The sequence below is a fragment of the Tachysurus vachellii genome, chromosome 1 (assembly GCF_030014155.1).
Source record: "Tachysurus vachellii isolate PV-2020 chromosome 1, HZAU_Pvac_v1, whole genome shotgun sequence".
NCBI classification, from domain to species: domain Eukaryota; kingdom Metazoa; phylum Chordata; class Actinopteri; order Siluriformes; family Bagridae; genus Tachysurus; species Tachysurus vachellii.
Genome location: NC_083460.1, coordinates 39,142,789 through 39,162,203, shown reverse-complemented (window position 1 = coordinate 39,162,203; position 19,415 = coordinate 39,142,789). Strand labels below are relative to the sequence as shown.

Sequence of the window (19,415 nt, the reverse complement as noted above, 5' to 3'; positions counted from 1 at the left end):
ATTGGTTGTCCCATAAAAATATATATATAAATAAATAAAGGAGTCTTTAAAATCTGGTCTATTATAAACCTTAGCTTTGTCTCTATGCTAAGATATTTAAGGCTACATTGTGTAGGGATTACGTTCATGACCGATCATATTAGAGATAATAAATAATAATAAATGTAATGTAAATGTAAACAGTTTCATAAGTCAGCAGGATTATAATATATATATATATATATATATATATATATATATATATATATATATATATATATATATATATATATATATATATACATAAAATTTATATGTCATTTCTGCTTTGTGTCAGAGCTGTGTGTGTTATCTCTAATATGATTGGTTCCAAAAATAATCTCTACACGATCTGTATCATCTTATTAACTCTCATTATTAAATATCGTATACAACACATTTCTTCTCCCTCTTCACCTTTCGGCCATTTTCTCCTCTGATAAAGAAACTCTTAATCCTTTTAAAAGTCCTCTTCAACGACTCCTTACACATTTTGACCTTATGAGCTCTTTTAAGGGTTAAGATGCTTTAGGAATAACTTTTATCTTTACTACGATCTTCTTTTGAATTTCTAAGAATTTTATTACAATTTGTCACTAGAAGAAACTCTTTACACTAAGAATATTCATGAATACGAGCCTGTGCTCTGACATATTAACTCTTGCTAATAAACCCATGTTCCATTCTCTCTGGTTCTCCAACAGGCACACAGAGTTTTTACCTCGAGCACACAGATGATATTCTCTGCCTCACCGTCAATCAACACCCCAAATTTCAAAATGTCATTGCCACGGGTCAGATCGGTACGTTTACTCTTCACGAGATTCCTAAACAAAACTCGCGGCTGTTGGTTGAGTCGTTCTCGTTTGCTTTCTTTAAAGCGTTCGCATGTTTGCTTTTATATTTCTTTCTCATTTTCTTAAATCACTTGACCTGTCTCATTCCTGAAGCACATTCTCGTTGCATTTTTTTTTCTTTGGCCGCATTCTCATTCGCTCACCAACACCTCACCGCTCAGGTGAGATCACTGATCTGCCAGGTAAGGAACTGGAACTGCAGCTCCCATAATTCACCACTGCCTGCTGTCTTTCTGGAAAAAAAACAAAAGCCCTTGTATATCTTGTGCTTCGTGTGTGTTTGTGTTTGTGTGTTTATGTCTGTTTATATGTTTGTGTTTGTGTGTGTATATGAGTGTGTGTGTCCTTCTAAATCTTCCAATTTTTAGCTCCCAATAACTTTAGCACAGAAAGGTCATGCATCTTCCAGCTGTTCATATTAAACTGTGTTTATTTAGCCAAGCAGGGATTTCTTCTTTGTCGTATGTGTCTTTGCTGTAACTCAGTTTTTACCTGTCGTAAATTTCCTGTGTTTGAGTTTGAGTAACTCTTCTGTTGTTTTTCCAGCTGACTGAAGAAGTGTTATGAACTTGACAAGGCATGACACACTAATGGTTGTGCAGGTGTAGGAAGATAATGTATTCCTGTGTGTGTGTGTGCGTGTGTGTGTAGGCCTAGCTCCCTCCATCCACATGTGGGATGCGATGAGTAAACAGACGTTGTCAGTGCTCCGCTGTTCCCATGCTAAAGGAGTCGGCTACGTCAACTTCAGCGCCACCGGCAAGCTGCTGCTGTCTCTAGGAGTGGATCCTGAGCACACCATCACCGTGTGGCGCTGGCAGGAAGGTGTGTGTGCACGTGCCTGTGTGTGTGTATATATATATATATATATATATATATGTCTGTTTGTGTGTGTCTCGATGTGTTTATTTGTCCTATGTGTGTGTCTGTTTGTGTGTGTTTGTGTGTGTCTGTTTGTGTTTGTGTATGTCTGTGTGTATGCTTGTGTGTGTGTGTTTGTTTGTCCTTATGTGTGTGTCTGACTGTGTGTATGTTTACGAGTATCTGTATATGTGTTTATTTGTCCTATGTGTGTGTTTGTTCATGTGTGTGTTTGTCTGTTTATGTTTGTGCGTGTTTGTGTGTGTGTTTGTTTGTCCATATGTGTGTGTCTGATTGTGTGTATATATATTTCTGGGTATGTTAGTGTGTGTCTGTGTGTGCATCTATGGGTGTGTTTGTGTGTGTGTCTAAGTCTGTGTCTGTGTGTTTGTATGTGTGTTAAATATTTTAAAACAGAAAAAATCAACACAAAAGAAACACTGCAGTTGTGAAACACTACACTTTTATGAACTTCTTTAATAAGCATGAAAATAATTCTGATTCTTTACAAGATTATCTATTAAAAATCAAACTAACAAGATGAAAAACATTCTGAATGAGAGGCAAAAATTTCCTCTTTACTCAAAAGAGAAAGCTTCAAATCTTGTACTAAAATATAATTAGAAATTAAACATTATACATAAATAATTTCTTAAAGGAAATAAACTTAAAAAAAAAAACTTAAAACAATTTAAAATTTTTAGAAATTTTAGAGAAAAATGATTGTCAAAGTCAATGTCAATGTCAAATTTATTTGTATAGCACTATTCAAACACCACATGTTGACCAATGAGGCTTTATAACATCTAAATATAAAAAAAATAAATAAATACAATTTTAATAATAGCAATACACACATTAACCGTCATAATAAAAATAGTTCAACAAGACGGATATGCCATGGAAAACAAGTATGTCTTAAGTTGTATTTTAAAAACGTGTACGGAATCAGGGGGGGCACGGTGGCTTAGTGGTTAGCACGTTCGCCTCACACCTCCAGGGTTGGGGGTTCGATTCCCGCCTCTGCCTTGTGTGTGTGGAGTTTGCATGTTCTCCCCGTGCCTCGGGGGTTTCCTCCGGGTACTCCGGTTTCCTCCCCGGTCCAAAGACATGCATGGTAGGTTGATTGGCATCTCTGGAAAATTGTCCGTAGTGTGTGATTGTGTGAGTGAATGAGTGTGTGTGTGTGTGCCCTGCGATGGGTTGGCACTTCGTCCAGGGTGTATCCTGCCTTGATGCCTGATGACGCCTGAGATAGGCACAGGCTCCCCGTGACCCGAGGTAGTTCGGATAAGCGGTAGAGAATGAGTGAGTGAGTGAGTGAGCATCAGCATCCCTGACGTACATGGGTTAGCTATTCCAAAGTCTAGGTGCTACTGCCGCAAACGCACGATCCCCTTAACTTGGTCCTTGGAATTTTAAGTAAATTTTGAGTTGTTGATCTCAATGTGGGGGCACGGTGGCTTAGTGGTTAGCACGTTCGCCTCACACCTCCAGGGTCGGGGTTCGATTCCCGCCTCCACCTTGTGTGTGTGGAGTTTGCATGTTCTCCCCGTGCCTCGGGGGTTTCCTCCGGGTACTCCGGTTTCCTCCCCCGGTCCAAAGACATGCATGGTAGGTTGATTGGCATCTCTGGAAAATTGTCCGTAGTGTGTGATTGCGTGAGTGAATGAGAGTGTGTGTGTGTGCCCTGTGATGGGTTGGCACTCCGTCCAGGGTGTATCCTGCCTTGATGCCCAATGACGCCTGAGATGTCCCGTGACCCGAGGTAGTTCGGATAAGCGGTAGAAGATGAATGAATGAATGAATGATCTCAATGTTCAAAGACCAGATTAAAGGCTGTTTTTATGTTGTTGAACAAATTTTTTCTTATTATATGTCACACATATTCTGGACTATTTATTTTGTCACACGTATTTTTGATTATTTATTTATTCATTTATTTGTTTGTTTGTTTGTTGTTATTGTCCTATTAAGGAATGACAGTCAACAAATAGAATTTTTTCCCCACATTTCTATGGTGGGGTTTTTATTTTAATTAGAATTCCACTGCAGTGATTCAGAAAACAGATTCGAAGATGTCTATGTGAAATATTTAAAGTTTAAAATTTCCTCATGCTATGAGGAACTTTTGAAAATTTGTCAGAGGTCTTGATAAAAGTACAAGAGTTTTTATGGAAGTAAAAACCTAAACAATAGAAACTGGAGTGATGTGGTAGCCTAGTGGTTAAGGTGCTGGTCGACCAATCAGAAGGTTGTGAGCTCAAATCCAAGGTCCACCAAGCCACCACTGCTGGGCCCCTGATCAAGGCCCCTCAATTTGTATAAAATGAGATAACAAATGTGAATCACTCTGGATAAAGGTGTCTGTCAAATGCCATAAATGTAAAATCTGCTGAAGTAAAAAAACATGATTGTTTATTTTTGCCTGTGGTGATGAGATCATGAGAGCTTCCTGTCTTGTCTCTACATCACATCACTGTTCTATGTTTACTCCTGATCTCTTTTTCTTTCTTTCTCCGATCCTACAGGAACTAAAGTGAGCAGTAAGGCAGGACATTCGGACCGCATCTTCGTGGTGGAGTTCAGACCAGACTCGGACACGCAGTTTGTGTCCGTCGGGATCAAACACATCAAGTTCTGGACGCTGGTTGGAGGCTCGCTGCTGTATAAGAAGGGTGTGATTGGAGCAGTGGAGGAAGCCAGGATGCAGACGATGCTGTCTGTTGCTTTCGGTGCTGTGAGTGACGCACAACACAACTGACACGTACATTACAGAACAATAATCACATTGCGAAAGATTTCTACAGTACATGTAAATATAACAATAAAGGATCTGATGAGTGATGAGTTACTCCTAACAGTCTTGATCATTTTGGGTAGATCGTTAACATCCTGATGTCTGCATGTCTTATGTCATAGCAATCTGGCAACAAATTATTGGTTTGTTTATTTAAAAAAATGACAGGTCATATTTTTTAGCCATTACAGTTGTGGTAGCTTAGTGGTTAAGGTCTTAGACAACTAATTGGTTGTGAGTTCGAATCCCTGGTCTACCAAGTGTCCACTGCTGGGACCCTGATTAAGGCCCTTAACCCTTAATTGCACAGTTGTACAAAAGTAAGATAAAATGTAAGACTCTCAGGATAATGGCGTCTACTAAATGGTTAAAATTGGAGTATATTGTTTCCTGCTGTAATTAGGTCGTTGGTGATTGGCTCTGTTAACAGTTGAGGTGCTGGGTTGTTGATTAGAGGTTCAAGTCCCAGCTCTAGGGGGCACGGTGGCTTAGTGGTTAGCACATTTGCCTACACCTCCAGGGTTGGGGGTTCGATTCCCGCCTCCGCCTTGTGTGTGTGGAGTTTGCATGTTCTCCCCGTGCCTCGGGGGTTTCCTCCGGGTACTCCGGTTTCCTTCCCCGGTCCAAAGACATGCATGGTAGGTTGATTGGCATCTCTGGAAAATTGTCCGTAGTGTGTGATTGTGTGAGTGAATGAGAGTGTGTGTGTGTGTGCCCTGCGATGGGTTGGCACTCCGTCCAGGGTGTATCCTGCCTTGATGCCCGATGACCCCTGAGATAGGCACAGGCTCCTCGTGACCCGAGGTAGTTCGGATAAGCGGTAGAAAATGAGTGAGTGAGTGAGTGTGTGAGTGAGTCCCAGCTCTGCCAAGCTGCCACCATTGGGGCCCTTGAGCAAGTCCATTAACCCTCAATGCTCCAGTGGTGCTGTATCATGGCTGACCCTGTGCTCTTACCCCAACCTCCAAAGTTGGGATATGTGAAGAAAGAATTTCACTGTGCTGTAATGTATATATGACAAAATAAATGCTTTTATTAAATTCTATTCTTAAATAAAGAATTGCTGTGTCAGGGATATGACTGGACCTACGGTCCCGGTACTCAAGGGGGTGTCTCGGCAGTGTGTTTTTCATGCATCGTGTTATGTGGAGTTGTTGGTTTCATGTTCATGTGTCTTTGTCCTAGCCTTAATTCCTTCCCACCTCTGCACACATGTTGCTTATGTGTCTTTAATTGTTTCCCCTATTTATCCTTGTCTTTGAGCTCATGTTTGTCTTCATCCGTGGTTTCTGTTCGGTACCTTTCACTATGCCCTCAAAATTTTTGATAAGTTTAAAAAGTCAAATGTTTATTATTAATGCTGCCTGAAAGAATTCTTTTAGTTCTTGCCTGTTCAGGTTTATTATATATTTATATACCAGACGTCCAAAACATATGTTCTAAACTTTTCATAGAAAATGTTCTTCTTCTATGGTATGGAGTCAAACTTATTTATTTATCAGTTATCAGTTGCAAGTCAAATGAAGTCAATTAAAAAAAAAGCTCAATGTTCCAAAAAAACAAAACAAAACACAACATCCTTTGTTTCCATGTCGGAAACTTTAAAGTTTTACTTACGGCTTTACCTCGGATCGTTACAAAGTCCTGACCGCGGAGACTCCTTCTAAAAATGTTTACTAATCCTCTCCTGATAGAAAACATCTTCGTATCAGTTACATGCTGTGCCAGATTAGTAGCTATGAGCCTTCGGTAAATGTCAGCAACATTAAGCGTAAAGCTGTGGTGCAAAAGTAAGTACGCAGCTGTATTGTGTCCGTGTTCAGTATTGAACGTCTCGGTCACGTCTTGTTCCGTAGTGGTGGTTAATATGAACCTCATATAAAATTAGAAACTCAAAGCTTTAAGAATTTGTAGTTTTTCATAAGTATATTTGTTCTTATCAGGACCACCAGGGGCGCTATATTCATAGTAAAGTTCCAAAAAACAAAGAAAAATCTAAAAACAGTTTACAGTTTACACACACACAAACAGACACACACACCGGACAAATAAACACACACACAAGCATACACACAGACATACACACACAAACAGACACACACAAACACAAACACACAAACACACACACAAACAGACACACACATCGGACAAATAAACACACACAGACACACAAACAAACATACAGACACAAACATGCACACATACACACACGGATGCAAGTAAACAGTGATAACAAACATATTTCTGCTGCATCTAAAATGTGAAGGTGTTTATCATTAACCACTAAAATTCTGTGTAAGATTATCAACAGAGTTAAAAACACACGTCTCACGCTGAAAGCCAACGGAGTCCTGACTCACTTTAGATCAGACTCACAGACAGAAAATCATTCATTTGTTTACACTGATTAAAAACGTCCTATACGACTTTTTTCTATTTTGCCAGCACAATGGACCACCGGCGTACTGCTAAAAAGGGTTTATACAAACTCTGTGTGTGTCATGTAGAATAATCTGACCTTTACTGGAGCTATTAATGGTGACGTGTACGTATGGAGGGATCACTTCCTGGTGCGTGTGGTGGCCAAAGCTCACACTGGACCCGTCTTCACTATGTACACCACCCTCAGAGACGGACTCATAGTTACTGGGGGCAAAGAGAGACCGTGAGTACAACTGTGTGTGTGTGTGTGTGTGTGTTTATATCTGGACCCATATACAACTTCATTGAGATTGTAGAAGAACAACACATATCTTTTAATCATTTTGGAAAATCATCAATAACACCTGATGTTTTATTTTAAGGGGTAGGGGTTTGGTTAGTGTTATTGGTTAGGGGTTAGGGGCTGGGTTAGGGTTAATGGTTAGGGTTTAGGGGTTGGGTTAGGGTTATTGGTTAGGGTTTAGGGGTTGGTTTAGGGGTTAGGGGTTGGGTTAGTGTTAATGTTTAGGGGTTAGGGGCTGGGTTAGGGTTAATGGTTAGGGTTTAGGGGTTGGGTTAGGGTTATTGGTTAGGGTTTAGGGGTTGGTTTAGGGGTTAGGGGTTGGGTTAGTGTTAATGTTTAGGGGTTAGGGGCTGGGTTAGGGTTAATGGTTAGGGTTTAGGGGTTGGGTTAGGGTTAGTGTTAATGGTTAGGGTTTAGGGGATTGGGTTAGGGGTTAGTTTAGGGTTAATGGTTAGGGTTTGGGGTTGGGTTAGGGGTTTGTTTTAGGGTTAATGGTTAGGGTTTAGGGGTTAGGGGTTTGGTTTAGGGTTAAGGGTTAGGGTTTAGGGGGTTGGTTTAGTGTTAATGGTTAGGGGTTAGGGGTTGGGTTAGGGTTAGTGTTAATGGTTAGGGTTTAGGGGTTGGGTTAAGGGTTTGGTTTAGGGTTAAGAGTTAGGGGTTAGGGGCTGGGTTAGTGTTAATGGTTTGGGGTTGGGATAGGGGTTAGGGGTTTGGTTTAGGGTTAAGAGTTAGGGGTTAGGGGCTGGGTTAGTGTTAATGGTTAGGGTTTAGGGGTTGGGTTAGTGTTAATGGTTAGGGGTTTGGGGTTTGGTTTAGGGTTAAGAGTTAGGGGCTGGGTTAGTGTTAATGGTTTGGGGTTAGGGTTAGTGGTTGGGTTAGAGGTTGGAGTTTATGTTTAATGGTTAGGGTGTTGGGTTAGGAGTTAGGAGTTAGGATGTTTATTATCTTTAGTTCAGTATTTGCATGTGTGTATGATGTGTAACTGGTATTGTGTTTGTTCTGCAGGACTAAAGAGGGTGGAGCAGTGAAGCTGTGGGATCAGGAGATGAAGAGATGCCGGGCCTTTCAGCTGGAAACGGGACTTCCTGTAGAAAGCGTCAGATCTGTTTGCAGAGGAAAGGTTAGAGAGAGAGGGATTGAGTGAGAGAGAGAGAGAGAGAGAGAGAGAGAGAGAGGCAAAAACATTCAACTTTGTTCTATCAAGCTTCATTAATGTTCTTAATACCCAAAGGCATTGATTTAAAAAAAAAAAGGAAATAAGAAAAGTCTCAGCAGAATTCAGGAACAAAGATGTGTGAAAACAAATGCCAATAAAGAGCAGATATGCAAAACCAGTTTGCAAGACAAACTTGCACATTTAATACTCAAATCTTAACAACGGACACATTCTAGTGCTCAGTACATCAATGTGATGGATAGTAATGATCATTTTTTTCTAGACACCCCATTTTGGGTTTTTGGTGTTAATGGAACCATGGAGATGGCTGTAGACTGCAACTGTTATGACCATATGGCCATAGTTATAGACCATATGACAAAGTTATAGAAAATAACTTTAAATATTTTTGGTTAATTTGTTTTTTCTCCGATTTTTGTATTTTAACTAAACATCCAGATATTTGTTTGAATCATCAAAGAATTTTGATTTTTGTTTAAAGGGGAAAATCTTGGTGGGAACAAAAGATGGAGAGATCATAGAGGTGGGAGAGAAGAACGCAGCATCGAATACGCTGATAAACGGACACACACAGGGGCGCATCTGGGGTCTGGCTACACACCCTTGCAAAGATCTCTTCATCTCAGCCAGTGATGATGGAACCATCCGCATCTGGGATTTAGCAGACAAGGTAAAGTGGTGGCTGAAGCGGTGAAGGCTCTGGGTTATTGATTGTGTCTCAAGCCCCAGCACTCCCAAGCTGCTGCTGTTGGGCCCTTGAGTAAGGCCCTTAACCTTCACTGCTCCTATCATGCATTATCCTATCATGAGTGCTGTATCATGGTTGACACTGTGCTCTGACCCCAACCTCCAAAGCTGGGATATGTGAAGAAAGAATTTCATATATGGGGCTGTGTTTGTTTCTGTTTTGTTTTCAATAATCTTTACAACTACTTATTTTTCTCCAGAAACTTCTGAACAAGGTGAGCTTGGGTCACCCGGCCAAGTGCACAGCGTTCAGTCCTAACGGGGAGATGGTATCCATCGGCATGGAGAACGGAGAGTTCATCGTCCTGCTTGTCAACTCGCTCACTGTGTGGGGAAAGAAAAGAGACCGCAGTGTGGCCATTCAGGACATACGGTTAGGACACACACACACACACACACATCTCTACAAGGAGACATTTAGGCCACGTTCACACTGCAGGTAAAAGTGGCCCAAATCTGATTTTTTTGGGGTCAAGTGACCAGGCCAGACTTCTTCAGGAGCAGTGTGAACACTCAAATCTATCCCAGATCTGATTTTTTTCAAATCAGATTCAGACCACTTCCATATGTGGTCCTGAATCAGACCCAAATCTGATTTTTTCCAATGTGGCCGCAGTGTGAACAACCGAGGCGGATTTGATGCGACTTTTACGTCAATCTACATCGACATTCGTCACAATTATGCGCCGGCGAGTTCGCACACAAACGTGACTACGCCTACAAAATGGATCAAATAATCAAATGTTGCCCTCGATGTCCGAAAATTTTCAAAACACTGCGTCTCTGTGCTGCCATTACACAAACATTTAGAAAGAAAAGTGAAAATGTTTACTTCCTCCATAACCTCGCCAACTTTAGCGCAACGGCGTGCTGCGTGTGACGTCATTGTTATTGTTCGTTTGCGCATGCGGGTCAGTTCGAAACAGCAAACAGTTCACACTGGTATCTGATATAGGCCACATTTTAAAAGGTAATGTGAACAGCCAAAAAAAATAATCAGATCTGAGCAAAATATCTGAATTGAGCATTAAGACTTGCAGTGTGAACGCGGCTTTACTCAGTGTTGTAAGGAGTCTCTGGTGTTAATGCAAGTTTGAGCTTTTCTGTTTACTTCAAAAGAAGAAATAAAAGACACTAGAAAGTTGAATGACTGCTGGAATGGAAATGAATTTATGGGACATTTTTAAACAGTGTAAAGAAATGAATAATTTTCTTGACCCAAGTCTGATCTAAAATGAGTCAGGACCCTGTTGGCTTTCAGTGTGAGACGTCTGTTCATAATCCTACACTGAATTTTATTGGTTGATGATAAACACCTTCACATTTTAGATGATTATGAACAAACACTTGGGGCGTCTCAGGGAGCAGAAATGGGTTTGACATTTCTATGAATATTGCATTGTAGGGAAAAACAAAAATACTTATCGTCACTGTCGGGCGGAATCCTCGTATCTCCAAAACCGTTACTTTTCAGGAAATTAAAAAAACGCCGTACCTTATCTGCAGTGCACAGGGTTTAGTCCACGTTGCAGTGGATTGTGTTGCGCTAAATTCCTGTCCTCAGACGAGCACCAGAACTAGCGGGGGTCAAGATTTTTTTTCTTTGAGCCCAGTGTTTTGAAGACATTTACCTCAGAAGACGTGTTGATTCGTTGCGACTCTTCTTGAGGAGAAATATGACGTGAAGCTCTCCCGCGGAGTGAGGAAGAGGTGGACAGTTGAAGTGTCCAATGGAGTTATGAGATTTGCGCTCAAGCTATTTTCAAGACTTTAGATTGGTTAATAACTTGTAAAAATAACAGACCCACATGGGGACTGACCAATAGCATCGATATATGAAAAAGTATGAAATTGACCAAATTTGGACATACGAGGTTTCCGCCCGACAGCTACGATATGCAACACTTCATGAGTATTTTTGAGCTGCATGTTATCCACCACTGAACATGGACACAATAAAACTGGAGCAAACTCCATTTTTGGCCTCTTGGGAAAAGATCATTTTTCTTTTGATATCATTGTTTACTTTAAAGGTAGAAAGATTTGTGTAAAAAAAAAAAAAATAAATGTCTATTCGGGACTTTACCATGAATATATTACTTTTAGTATTGTAGGGAAAAACAAAAATATTTAAGGTCCAATGCTGAACATTGGCACACCAAAACAAACACAAATAAATAAAAACAAGTCATTCTATAATTTATTTTTTTTTCCATGTGTTTGATTTGATACATTGCTTTGGTATAAGAGTTAAATAATACGTGACGGACGTCCATCTTGTGCCCTGTGTGTTTGTAGATTCAGTCCTGATAACCGTCTCTTGGCTGTGGGATCTGTGGAAAGTGCTGTAGATTTCTACGACCTGACGCTCGGCCCCGCCCTCAACCGCATCGGCTACTGCAAAGACATCCCCGGCTTCGTCATCCAGCTCGACTTGTCCGCCGACAGCAAGTTCATAGCGGTCCGTGACCGCGTTAACTTACATAATGCATCTTTATAGTCATTCCTAATTGATCTTTTTTTTTTTCTCATCAACTTCATTTACACCGATTCAGGACGTGATTCAGTGAGCACACAGCATTCGAGTCATGAGAAAGGGTTCAGATAACTTTAGGGTTAGCTCGTGATCCTGTTTATTCCTGTGGGAGATTAAGGCATGAATGAGAGAGGTTTTTAATCTGAACCAGTGGTTTAAATCAAATGAAGAAAAAAAAAGAGCTTGTGCTGATGTACATTTACGTCGTTTGGCAGACGCTTTTATCCAGCGCGACTTACATTTATCTCATTTATACAGCTGAGCAATTAAGGGTTAAGGGCCTTGCTCAGGGGCCCAGAAGTGACAGCTTGGTGGCTCAAGGATTTGAACTCACAACCTTCCGATCAGTAGTCCAACACCTTAACCACTAAGCTACCACGTCCTCAGTGTAGTGCTGCATACATGTTATAAATGTGACTGTGTGTGTGGATGTAATAATTTCACTCAGAGATCAGGCGGATGGTCACTCGGGGTTGCTTTACTGTACTAGCACCAAAAGGCTTATCAGCATACCGTGCATCAGTGTCACATTGGAAGACAAGCTATGAGGCTCTGATCATTACATATTTCTACAAAGTGCTCATATAGTGGACAATTCTAAATAAAGCATACATTAAAGAAAATAAAATATGAAACACTAATACAGACAATTCACATTAATACAGCGAAGACATAAACTCAAGTAACCATCATTTTACATATAATGTATAAATGAAATGAGGAGAGTAGAACGCAGCCCTAAGATGGCGCAGCTACACATGAGAGCATGTGTGCACATTACATGTGCTAATAGCTAACACTCAGCTGGGGCTAATATTTTAACACAGAACATGACAACTCAATAAAACACATACCAAAAGCACCAAAAGGCTTATCAGCATAACATGCGTCAGTGTCGCTTTGGAAGTCTTAACTGAATCAATTTAGGTTCGGTGTTTACAAACAGGCCAATTAACACACTCTTCATACTGAAACACAACTAGGAGTTGACTGACAAAATAAGTAAACTTTTGTGTGGTTTATCGTTCAAACTTGGGCTTGAAAATTATCCAAAGACGAAGCAATCGTTGATGTGGGGCACGGTGGCTTAGCGGTTAGCACATTCGCCTCACACCTCCAGGGTTGGGGGTTCGATTCCCGCCGACGCCTTGTGTGTGTGGAGTTTGCATGTTCTCCCCGTGCCTCGGGGGTTTCCTCCGGGTACTCCGGTTTCCTCCCCCGGTCCAAAGACATGCACAGTAGGTTGATTGGCATCTCTGGAAAATTGTCTGTAGTGCGTGAGTGAATGAGAGTGTGTGTGTGTGCCCTGCGATGGGTTGGCACTCCGTCCAGGGTGTATCCTGCCTTGATGCCCGATGACGCCTGAGATAGGCACAGGCTCCTCGTGACCCGAGAATAGTTCGGATAAGCAGTAGAAAATGAATGAATGAATCATTGATGCGACTTACCAGCAGGACGAGCTATGAGACTCTGATTGTTTAGCTCCGCCCCCGATATCATGTGACAATAGCGAATGGTGAGTTTCCCAAATTATGCTGAATTTAACAATATTTAATATTTCTTGCTTTATAAGTTGAATCCTTTTACCTTGTATCAGGAAATAGTTTCAGTTTAATCGGTTATATATGTGGATGAACTGCAAAAAGAAAATCATCGTCGTCGTCAACATGGTGCGAGTTGACGTGTTGGGCCATGTTGGTAACGTGAGCCGTTTATATACTTGGCATTTTATTCTGCCGTTCACGTTTTACACTCTAGATGTTTTGCTTCAGATCCACATTCTGTTTTCTTTCCTCATTCCATTGCCGTGGATTTCCAGGTTAACCTTTAACTTTTCAGGAGGCGTCTATGGACGTCTCCAGAAACCTCCAGTGTGTTCCAGGGACCTCCCTATTTGTCTAATGCTACGTGTATGAATTTCTTAGCAGCAGCTAAAAAAGCAAACAAAAAAAAAAACCCCACAGGTTCCCTTAGTGGCAACTGATAAGCGTTTGCCCCATCATTGGGAGATTATAGATATCTAGTTCAAATCCCAGCGATGCATGATCTGTAGTTTTCCATGATCCTTATCCCTAACGTGATCTCTGACAAGGAAGAATGACATTTCTGTCTCTTCTATCATCACATTCTCTATCGTTCACATCAACACTAGACGGTCAGAGACTGGGAGGAATGTATGCAGAATGTATGCATGATGTCGTCTGAAAGTGATTCACTGATTCAAATGCACTGTTGATCCTCTCCAGGTTTCTACAGGAAGCTATAAGCGTCAGGTCCATGAGGTCCCCAGTGGGAAGATAGTGACCGAGCAGACCGTTGCTGACAGAATCACCTGGGCCACCTGGACCAGGTAACACACTCTAAACACACTCACTGTGTCTGTGCCTGTGTGCGCATTTAGCCTATAATTCTATTTCCTAAAATGCAGGTACAAATAGAGATACATTTAAAAACCAGGGGGGTACAAACTTTTGCACTTCTCTCTCGCTAGTGTAAACAGAGGATTAATCTCGGTTTTTATTGCAACTCGATGCCTGTGTAAAAAAAAAACTGCTACATATGATTTTAACGTATCAGAGTGAACTCCTGTAAGATCTTTACTCTGCTTGTCCCTCAGCATTCTCGGCGATGAGGTGCTGGGGGTTTGGCCACGAAACGCCGACAAGGCCGACGTAAACTGTGCCTCTGTATCTCATGCTGGACTCAACGTGGTCACCGGAGACGACTTCGGCCTCGTCAAACTCTTCGACTTCCCCTGCGGCGAAAAATTTGTAAGTACGATAACACACACAAAAAAAAAAAAAATTTCCATTTTCCAGAATTTATTACCTCACATAAAGAATACAGCTAGCTGTATTAACGTTTGAGCCACATATCCAAAATACGGTTAAAACTTCGTTCTTCCATCTCCGAAATATTGCCAGATTGCGTCCAATTCTGTCATTTTCTGTTGCTGAGAGACTGATCAACACTTTTGTGTTTTCCCGTATCGATTACTGCAATGCCTTGTTGACTGGGGTGTCTAAAGCTACCTTAAATAAATTACAGGTAGTGCAAAATTCGGCGGCGAGAATACTTACTAGAACAAAGTTAAAAGATGACATCACTCCCGTTTTGGAGTCCTTGCACTGGCTCCCCGTTAGGTTTAGGGTTGATTTTAAGATTCTGATGCTTACCTACAAGGCCTTACACGGGTTAGCTCCTCAATATTTGGCTGATCTTTTAATTCCTTATATTCCATCTCGCAATCTTCGTTCTTCTGAAACTGGTCTTTTATCTGTTCCTTTAACTCGTCTAAAATCGATGGGAGATAGGGCTTTGTCTTCACTAGCTCCAAAACTGTGGAATTCATTACCAACTGAGACAAGGCAAGCAACATCTCTTGGCACTTTTAAATCTCTGCTTAAAACTTATTTTTTTAGGGTAGCTTTTAATTTGACTAATTGTAATTTTACATAGTGCCTATTTTATTGTCTATTTTTGTTGCTTTAATTTTAATCTTTATATTATGTGTGTAATTTTGTTGCTTTTATTTTGCTTTTGTAAAGCGAAAATAAAGGTTATTATTATTATTATTAGCTATATGAAGACCGAGCCGTTCAGTACGGAATACTGAAAATAAAAACGTACAGTATTCAATTTACTTAATTCACGTCAGTTGTGTAATACGATTTAAACGTGGATTTTCAAATGAAATCCTGGAATAAAATCAAACAGACACTTTACCGCTGTATCATTCTACAATTCATGCTTTTATCACCTAAATTTAACATTTCTAGTTATCACGTCTTTCCCGTCAGCACCAACATCCTCACGAAAGTTCGGTGTAACTGGTTTACGTTGCTACGATGTGAATTGCTCGAGCTCGTTCGTTCAGACATTTAAAACATGTTGCAATTTAATTCAATCAACAAAATCGAGTTTTGTTGGGAAACATAATATTTTTCCTTAAATCTGACTGACCACATATTCCTTTTTTTAATTCACCTTTTTCCACATATTCCTTTTATTTAACATTCACATTAAACCTTATTAGGGGTTTAAATTCCATGTTAATGACTTCTTTTAATTGAAGTTGCCTTTTTTTAATCTTGTCCTTTTTAACATAAAGTTGACTTTCATTTACTTCTTGATTCTTTACTTAAAGCTGTAATTTTTATTTAAACTTGACTTCTGAAATTTGCGTAATTTTGTTTTTTAATTGGCTTCTCTGGTTTAATGTCTTCTGTTTCAATTGTTTTATTTAAACCTTGACTTTTTTTAATTAAACTTGATATCTATTGATTGAAGTTGACTTATTTTGTTTAAAGTTGTTTATTTTATCGAATACTTTTGGCATTGACTTGTGCTTCAATTTGATTCATTTTATTTGAGTTGACATTCAAAATGATTTGTTTTTATAGAAATATAAATATTAAAAAAATTATTATTATTATTATTATTATTATTATTATTATTATTATTATTATTATTATTATTATTATCATCATCACTGGTATTATTATTATTATTATTATTATTATTATTATTATTATTATATTTAAAATAGTCCATTTATATTTATATATCCATTTAAATAGTCCATTTATCCAGTTATATTTTTGTTGTTGACGATTTAATTTCATTTAAAGTTGGTTGTTTTTGTTTAAAGTGAATATTCTATATTTAAACTCATTCACTTTGGAAATAAAAAGTAAGAATTTAATAAGTTTAAATAGACTGCAATCCTCCTGGAGTAAATTATAAATAAGAATCTCAAGTAAAGAAAATAAAAATCAATGACATTAAATACACTACAGTCAGAATAAACTGAACGTACTGTATGTAGCACGTGTATCGAAAACAGGAAAAATGAACAAATACTCATTTCTAAATAAAGTGTTGAGTGTTTTTTTGTGTCCTGACTTACACAGTTAATCAACATATCTAACTATATGAGCCGGTGATGTATTTATTCCTCCTGTAGTTTAAATCACGTGTATACATGTGTGTTATTGAAAGGTTAAAAAAAAAGTTGGAGTTGTGTATCTCAGGACTGACCAACTATCGATTCGTTTCTGTCTTTGATCCCCAGGCCAAACACAAACGCTACTTTGGTCACTCGGCTCACGTGACCAACGTTCGCTTCTCCTACGATGACAAATACGTGATAAGCGTCGGAGGCAACGACTGCAGGTGAGCAGTAGGAGAGTCCGAGGCACTACAGAAAACTAGTGCAAGTAAATTAGATCATAAAACAGATATGAGTTATTATGACCTTGAGAGGATCCAGACACAAAAGGGAACCTCATCCTCATTTAGGTGACACTGGACAGGAAATAATGTAAATGTAAATGATGGCATTTTTACAATGATTTATACTCGAGTGGAATTGTGGAACCAAGAGCTCCTGAGGAACTAATAGGTCAGAGTCAGTTCTGAGTTTGTTACAGACTTAACACTAATTCCTTCTCCAAATGGTAACAGCAGTTCAACGACGGTGTGATAGTCTCCAAGTGGTTCAGTTCACTTTGTGGTGGGTCACTTATGCCCCCTTTCCACCAGAAAGAACCGTGTGCTGGTTCAGAGCTAGTGCTGGTGCTGGTTCGAAGTTGGTCCCACTGGCGAACCTTCTAAGAACCGCTTTGCCTTTTCATGGGCTAGAGAGCCATCACAGAGCCGAGTCTGACGTCACTGTATACAACGTTATACAGCAATGTTAGCGCAGCAGCAGCAAACACAAACACAACAACAACAATAGCGGATGTTGCTTTACTGTTAATGCTCATGGCTTTGCGAACCTACATTAGCATCCAAACGCGGATGCGTTCTCTTTTGTCTGGTTGGTCACAGTAGCCCCGCCCACAGCCCCTGACACAATGGTTCTTAAGTCTAGACCAGCAATGTTTTGGTGCTACTTAAGAACCACTTTTCCTAATTCAGAGCCGGTGCTTTGGCTGTTGAAAAAGAAAGACCCGGTTATAAATTAGGCTCCGAACCAGCACTCAAACTGCCTCGGTGGAAAAGGGGCATCGTGTTCTTTAAGAACATGATCTGATATTTTTCCTCTCTCTCTCTCTCTCTCTCTCTCTCTCTCTCTCTCTCTCTCTCTCTCTCTCTCTCTCTCAGTGTGTTTGTATGGCGCTGCCTGTGATGAGATCTGACCAACAGCAGAGGGGAAGCGAGAGCATCTCCTCCTCTGTACCTCTAGTAAATAAATGCTGCACACCTTCTTATGCTGCATCTCGATCGATGAGGATTATGAACTCGGACCGGGAACTTCATCTGATCTCGCCGAACTAGAAATAACGTTTCGTCACGTTCTGTGTAAAAAAAAAACGAACAAACAAATAAATAAACAAAATGAAATATATCTAAATCTAAATAGAAATAAAGTGCAATGTTTACGTGCTCATGTACTTTCATAAACATGGAGTTTTAAAAAAAAAAACATAATCATGCCAATATTTAAAATAGATAAATGTATTTTTTTTTTTTTTGGTTTTGACATCGAGTGCCTTAAACACACCGTTGCTGTGTTTCACCCACTTACATGATTCTATGATGCATATCTGGTGCTATATGGGAAACGTTTTGATTTTAGGGCTTGAATGGTCTGTAAAACTTCATCACATTATGCAATCTTTTTTTTTTTTTTTTTTTACTTCATTTATATTTTGTACATTATTGTATCTAGTTTCACTCTAGCTCTTCCTCCTATGTAATATTTATCCAAAAAAAGAAAAAAGAAGAAAAAACCTTCGGGACTCAGGAGCCTGTTATGGCATAAGCACTGTAACGGAATATTTGTAGATGTTTTTTTTTCGATGTGTGCTATTTTTGTTAAAAAATCCGATTTATTTTTACGTGTGGTTAATACGTATTAACGTATGAAGTATGCAACTCGAATAGTCACTTAAGAAAACAATAAAAAAAAAGCAAAAAACTCCAGACGTAGTAGGAAATTGTTGTAACGACGTCGTGCGTATTGCGAGTTTGTAGCTAATTGTGTGATAGTAAATGTGTCTGTTGTACGCAGATATCCAAACTAATATCTGTCATGTGTCTGTTTTTGTATTGTATGTCCAGATAGAGCTAAATGTACCCGAAAGCTAGAAAATGCATGATTTTGACATTGTGTCATGTTCTAATGTTATAGATGAGTGAATGGTATTAACAGGAAGAAACTTTTATTTCTTATACAATTAAATGAAAAAAAAAAGAAATGATGAAACACAGCAATGTGTCACGTTGTGTTGTGTTGTGTTGTGTTAGATTCAGGCTAAAAGGCAGATACAGTATGTGTAGCTCAGTGTGCTACGTACTGTATAGATGGAGCTCACTGGGATTGTTTTTAACACATACTTGATGACTTTTCATGGAGTTTTCACCTTAACAAGCTTTGCTATTAGAAACATTTACTTTAACTGAAAATGAATATTTCTTATATTTATTTACTTCTTATTTTTTATTTTACATCTTTGGGTAATTAAAAGAGGGCAATATGTAAAATATGGGATCATAAAGTATGTGGAAATAAATTATTTGCAGGAGAAAATTACATCTGAAATATAAAAGCACATGGAAATAAATGAATTATGTGTGTAATAAATAAATAAACAAACAAATAAATAAATAGGTTTTAAATCCAATGAATCATTTCTAAGAATAAATAATAAATCAATCATTTGTTAAAATAATTAATAATAAATCAT

The 19,415-nt window shown here is 39.2% G+C and overlaps 1 protein-coding gene across 2 annotated transcripts in view; it reads left to right on the top strand.

Annotated features, from left to right (window-relative positions):
• Positions 1-18,878, top strand: part of eml6 (EMAP like 6) — a 63,599-nt gene extending 44,721 nt beyond the window's left edge. The window contains exons 31-43 of one of the 2 annotated variants that reach the window (XM_060879006.1): positions 723-821; positions 1,037-1,057; positions 1,527-1,700; positions 4,268-4,476; positions 7,044-7,201; positions 8,267-8,381; positions 8,920-9,108; positions 9,386-9,558; positions 11,484-11,646; positions 13,968-14,071; positions 14,339-14,492; positions 16,796-16,896; positions 17,830-18,878. In XM_060879006.1, coding sequence (XP_060734989.1) covers positions 723-821; positions 1,037-1,057; positions 1,527-1,700; positions 4,268-4,476; positions 7,044-7,201; positions 8,267-8,381; positions 8,920-9,108; positions 9,386-9,558; positions 11,484-11,646; positions 13,968-14,071; positions 14,339-14,492; positions 16,796-16,896; positions 17,830-17,854 — 1,685 coding nt within the window. In that variant the 3' untranslated portion in view covers positions 17,855-18,878. The remainder of the gene's footprint in view (positions 1-722; positions 822-1,036; positions 1,058-1,526; positions 1,701-4,267; positions 4,477-7,043; positions 7,202-8,266; positions 8,382-8,919; positions 9,109-9,385; positions 9,559-11,483; positions 11,647-13,967; positions 14,072-14,338; positions 14,493-16,795; positions 16,897-17,829) is intronic. The other variant, XM_060879762.1, reaches the window with a different exon arrangement.
• The last annotated feature ends 537 nt before the right edge of the window (positions 18,879-19,415 follow it).